This window comes from Etheostoma spectabile, chromosome 22, assembly GCF_008692095.1.
Source record: "Etheostoma spectabile isolate EspeVRDwgs_2016 chromosome 22, UIUC_Espe_1.0, whole genome shotgun sequence".
NCBI classification, from domain to species: Eukaryota; Metazoa; Chordata; class Actinopteri; order Perciformes; family Percidae; genus Etheostoma; species Etheostoma spectabile.
This window is the reverse complement of record NC_045754.1, coordinates 11,977,809-11,983,689: the sequence shown is the minus strand read 5'-3', so window position 1 is coordinate 11,983,689 and position 5,881 is coordinate 11,977,809. Positions and strand designations below refer to the sequence as shown.

The window sequence follows — 5,881 nt, the reverse complement described above, 5'->3', positions numbered from 1 at the left end:
ACAGACATGGCATCTGATTGGAGGCCAGTCTCACTTTGTCCCACAGCAACATTAAAATAGTTTAGAATTGGGTAGTTTCTGTTAATAATGTATTGTATTAAGTGTCCATTTCATTATAATATTCAGCTTTAGCATAAATAATTGAACATGCATATGTATTTCATGTTCCAATAAAGAGGGGTGGAGGTGGGGTCACATTTGAGCATTTAAACATTTACTTGAAAGTAACACATCAGTTACTTTTATAATTTGTAACTGAGTATCTAATTTAGTTATTTTTTGGGAGAAGTAACTAGGAACTGTAACTAATTACTTTTTAAAAGTAACTTGCCCAACACTGGTTTCCTGTCCCTTCACCCTCCTCTACTTGTGTATTTAGTCTCTGTGCTTTCTGTGTCTGTTGTTAGTTTATCGTCTTCTGTTGTGAGTCTTTGTGTGTGTGGTCCTTCCAGCGTAAGCTGTTTTTGTGTCATTTCCCCGTTCCTTCCGTGTTCCTTGGTTTTTCCTTTATTTGGACATTTGGTTCATCATTCAGGTGAAGTAATTTGCTGATTAAGGCTTTATGGGGAACAGTGTGTAACATCTGTAGGACGCCGCAATATGCTTACCGGAAAATGTTGGCAAGATAAGGATTAGTTTATTTGTTTTCCATCTGTGCAGATGTAAGGTAATGTTGGTGTTCGTCAGTGTAGGCGAGTGGGACTGAACTTTGCACACTGCTGTCATGCATCACGCAAGCTTAACAATGGTTGTAAAAATTAATGTGATTGTCTTCTCAGTAAGCAAAAGAGCATTTAAGGATAGATTCACTACAACTCAGCTGGGATTGTGTCAGGGTTGTGGGCAGGACCACAACATTACAGACATTTTTCCCCCAGATCGCACCACAGCCTCTGGCCTCTCTGCAGGCTGGGAGGAGGAATAAGCAAACGGTCCTAGAGCTTCTAAACCGCCTCTGCTCAGTCAGGCTTTATGTCGGGGAGTTAACTCCCCAGCTTGTAGTGGTACTACAACAGTAGCTACTCTACTGTGAAGAAGTTACCCACACACTTTATGTTCTGGAAAGAAAAGCCAAACATCAGACTTCCAATGTCACAAACTGGAGTCTAACAATGCATTTGAAAGGAGTTTAAGAAACAGATGATTTCTTTTTCCTTTTTTTTTTTTCTCTCTCGAGTAATCACTTTCACGTGGCTGGCTACACCCTGTGAGACAAGCTGGGGCAAGAAGATGGCAAACAAGGATGGGGAGCCTACTTGTACAACAACAACTCACATTTTTTGCAAAACAAACAAGATTGTGTAACAGGTTGTTACTATTTTAAACCTTCTGAATGGAGCAATGACCATATTGTTTTTTAAAAGCCACTCATTGACTGCGGCCATGCACTATTTGCTTAGTAAAGCTTTATAACAGTTTGCATTTTTTTGTTCTGTAGTCCCCTTTTTGACTACTATTAAATCATGTGCCATATGCAGCATTGTTTTCAATGGAACAAAATAAGAGGCACAGAATGACAAGATGAAACTCCACAAAGGATTTCCCCTCCGCTCATTTGGCTCGTTTTGGGGTTAAACTGCTTCCTCAGAGTGTGTTGACAAAATTAAGATCTTCCAAAGCCCATGTTATGTGTTTTATCCACAATGCCATTCTTCCAATCCAGAATGAACATTCTAGATATGTGCAAAAGAATTCTCACTAGGAAGAGCTAATCAATCTAAATGGTATGCTACTAGTTTTAATTGCTGATATCCAAAATGAATCTCCAATTCTCATTAAAGATATCTGTCATTCATGCTATTTCTACTAGTCAAACTGTATTTAGATTTTCCAAATTACCCTACTTATATATATATATATATATAATATATATATATAAATAAAAAAGACATATATATGTCTTTTTTATTTTTATTTTGGATTCCTGAAATTAAACTTATGACTAGTAACAATTGGATTGTGGTGAAGTTTATATGAAACTGGAGTTGTTCCTAGTACAAAGTCTATTGCAAATTTCTTGAATGTTCATTCTGGATATTAAGGATGACGTTGGGGATATGAAAAATTGAAAGCACTATAGGCCTACCTATGATTAGTAAAAGTGACGTCATTTGCCCTAGGAAGAATTACGTTGTAGATAGCTGAAATCCCAATTGTGGATATCAAAAATGTTTGTTTTTTATACTAGGAGCAATTGAATGATGAATTTCTGCGATAAGTATCCAATCTAGCTAATACATGTTAAAAATGTTTGCCATACATACGCCCCTGTCTGTTTTCAAAAATAATCAGAGCGTCATTCTGCTCATGCAGCGTCAAGCTCAGGCACATTTGCACCTTTAAGGGACTTACCTAGCAGTTTTCCATTCTCCTGAGCAACTTTTTTCACATGTTCCTGAAAAGCCTGTTCTTCTGATGTTGTCCTTTTCGGGCGTTTATTTACACAAGACATAGTGGAGAACTTACTTTTCTTACACAGTAAAACATGTATCCAGTCGATGTTTACGTGTGCGCGGTGTGGAGGAGAAGAAGCACCCACCAGCACGTAGTTCCCCACCTCGTGGGGCGGGTCTAATCGTTTGACTGCTCTGTCAGTACACCCTGCAGCGGTGGCTGGCCAGCTGTGGTGAGGACTTTTGGGGGAGAGCTCTGTCTTTTAGCCTCCCTATTAGTTTTAAAACATCTGATTATCAGTTCTTCTTATCAGTTTTGGAAATCATCTGATGTGCTCAAATGATGCACTTAAGAATTTTAGAAAAACACTGACGTCCATATAGTCCTTGTCCATAGTAATGAGAAGTCCCGATTTTCCACTGGGCAAGTCTGTGCTGCGTTCCGGGTTTGTTCCGTCCTGTGCCACGCGCCATACTGCACCGGGAGCGTCTCAGAAGCGGAGCGTCTGTGCCCGAGTCGCAGATTATATTGTCTCCACGAGTACTTTACATAACAACCGAGTGTTTGTTAACTAGTCTATTCTACCTACTAGTCTCCTCCTTCTCCTCTGGCGTTGTCTTTATAAAAACGATCTGGGATGTCTAGTATGTTTTTCCGTTTCCAAGATGAATCATCGTTGTCTGTGGTGTTGTAGAGGAGACATATGGGGGTTATTTTGTAAAATTTAAAAGATATGCTACTCTCGCTGTTTTTATTCCTACCCGGCTGTCAGAAATATAGACGGTTGAAGAAATTACTGATTTGACACTTTTGCAAGGCACTGCATCCGTGTCACATTATAGGGGCTGAACCCCCCTAAAGACTAACATCCCAAATAATCCTGATCCTAATCAGCTAGAACGCCATCCCATGGTGGATATACATGTACAATTATCCTCTCAAAAAACGTTTAATAATTTGCAAGTGTTGTGGCTGTGATCATAAATTAAGATCGAGGCGTGAGTTTGGACTCCGAACACTTGCCCAATAGCACCCGGACGAGGAAGAATGTGTCTGAAGGAAAAACACCGGACTTTCACGTTCTCTTTCCCGTAGGCCTATGTGACGTTTGCTCTTCTCTTTTTTATAATTTAAATATTATGATTTACTATAATCTATATAGCTATGGATCTGTATAAAATATAAGTATTATATTGACAATGTGCTGCCTAATCTCCGCCAACAGATGGCGCCGTATTATATTATTATATTATATTGAGAATGTGCTGCCTGATCTTGAGTCAAACGTTTAGCCCCGCCCACATTTAGCCCAACCCCGATCTGCATACTGCAGTCAGGTGCAATTGGATCAGGTAGCAGATCTGTAGTTTGAATGATACAACGGTAATGGGAAGTTCCGTTTCCAACCTGTAGGGGGACCGAAGAGGAAAAGTGCTTCGGTGTTGCGTTGAAAGGGATGTCGTACAACAAACTTCCAACCCCATTCTGAAAATCTGGCTGACAAATTTGCTGTAAGGACACAAGTAGCCTAGGCCTAGTGTTTATCTGACCCCCACCTGGGATATAAAACCAAAAATATAGCTAGGCCTACAAAAAAAAATCTGTCATAGCTTGGGTCTTTTCTTTTAAAAACTGCTTGGTTACGATTTGAGCCTGAAAATAATGTCACAAAAAGTCAAATTTCACACAAGAATTTAAGTGTCCAGGATATTTCCCCTTCACCCTGGATGTAAAACACTTCAACAGGTGAGCTCTTACAGGTAGCAGTAGTATTAAATAGGCAGTGAATCTGTGAGCCTCCACACACCAACTCACCATATTTCCAAGATGCTCCATTTATGTCCATTCTGGTTCCAGTCAAAATTAATCACCATCTGTTGGGCCTCTTCTTTTTTAGACAAGTGTCAGGTATATCACAGTATAGGAGGCTTTACAGCCGTAAAACTAGTCTGTTTGTCCCAGAGTTTGTCCCCCTTTGAGCCAACCTACAAAGTGTGTAGTTGCAAATATTACCAGCCCAGCAGGCTCTTATGCGAAATCAGTCCACACCCACTGCAACACCGGTCTGACAAGTCCTCTACTGTTTTATTCAGCTCCCTGCAAATGGAAACTACACCGTTGGATGGAATTCTACCAAAGGACTAAAAATGAACACTTTCACAAGGTCCAATGTAAACCTAGATAAGATAATGTTACATGGAGACTACTATATAGAGTAATCAACTCAAGGCTGTGATTTCATGTAGCATTCTGGCACCAATGGTGTGATCTTAAGGTGTTGCCCTGGTCTGTAGGCCTGCTATTTATAGTCTGAGGTGTGTTCTTGCCTCTCCACATACCTTTTTACACTGTACAGTTAATGTTAATAAGGACACTATCCTACTGACAGCAGCTAAAGGCATCACATACAAGCTCCTGCTCATTGTTGTAATGTAAAATTGAGAGCTGGGACAGATCACGCTTTGTCCCTCTCTATTATCAGCGTCTGCCAGACTGTTCTGTTCTATGAACAAAACATGAGGCGCTACAAAGTGCCACCAATTGCCTCTTTGAGAATCAGACTTGAGCACTGCATGAGCAGATCAGCACAGTCAAGGATTTGGTTTGTGGTGTTTTTGGAAACTTTGCCTCCTAAACAAAACACATTATTGACCTTCATGTATTTACAAAGCATTGATTTTTTTTACATAGAAACTGCTCTTTTTGCATAAGGACATGGGCAAAAATGCTTTGAAAAAACTTGACACAGTTGATAGAAATCACTTCTTCAGTAGTCTACCTGTTTTTACTTTTGCATTGTACAAGGGCAGTCAGTTATTGTATTTTAGGTAGCTTCTTGGAAAATAGTCACCCAGGCAACATAAACAATGTCACACCTAATGACCGTTAAGTATGCGGATGTGTTTGTTTTATAAATATGTTGAGTTTGGTCTCATGAGGTAATCTGGTTCAGTGTGTCAACTGTGAGGCAGAAAATGCTGCAAAAAATCAGGAAACACCTGAAATCACCCTAATTTAATTAAATGAAACCATCTTTGTTCATTAAGCCAATGTAGCATGTGTTTGTCAGTTTCATCTTGGAAAAACCTTAGCTCTAAAAATCAAGAGTTTAAGTTTTGTCACTTTAATTGATGAGTTGAATAATAATCAAAAATAAATCAAGCATTATAATCGTCAGTTATCTTTGAACTATTTGTTTAATCAATGTTTCAGTGAAATTTAAGACAGCAGGGAAAGGCCAGTATTATTCATGGATTCATAGGCTTAGTTTTATAATGCGGTAGAAAGTAAATAAGTAGCCTACATTTAGGCCTACTTATGTTCAGTAGGTAGGCCCTACATAAATGTAATTTCCAGCTATAGCTTACTTGTACTTAATTTGAATATTTTTAGTTTATATTAGTCTACTTTATATTTTAGACATAAATACTTTTCAGAGCAAAATGCACTTTTTGTGTGCATGTGTGTGTGTGTGTGTGTGTGTGCG

The 5,881-nt window shown here is 39.0% G+C and overlaps 1 protein-coding gene across 2 annotated transcripts in view; it reads right to left on the bottom strand.

The window, feature by feature from the left end:
- The window catches only part of plcd1a (phospholipase C, delta 1a), a 15,754-nt gene extending 11,272 nt beyond the window's left edge, over positions 1-4,482 (bottom strand). Inside the window, exons 1-2 of one of the 2 annotated variants that reach the window (XM_032504374.1) lie at positions 4,465-4,482; positions 4,210-4,279 (exon numbers count right to left, since the gene is read on the bottom strand). In XM_032504374.1, coding sequence (XP_032360265.1) covers positions 4,210-4,240 — 31 coding nt within the window. In that variant the 5' untranslated portion in view covers positions 4,241-4,279; positions 4,465-4,482. Of the gene's footprint in view, positions 1-2,352; positions 2,707-4,209; positions 4,280-4,464 lie in introns of those variants that run through there. The other variant, XM_032504373.1, reaches the window with a different exon arrangement.
- Between the last annotated feature and the right edge of the window lie 1,399 nt (positions 4,483-5,881).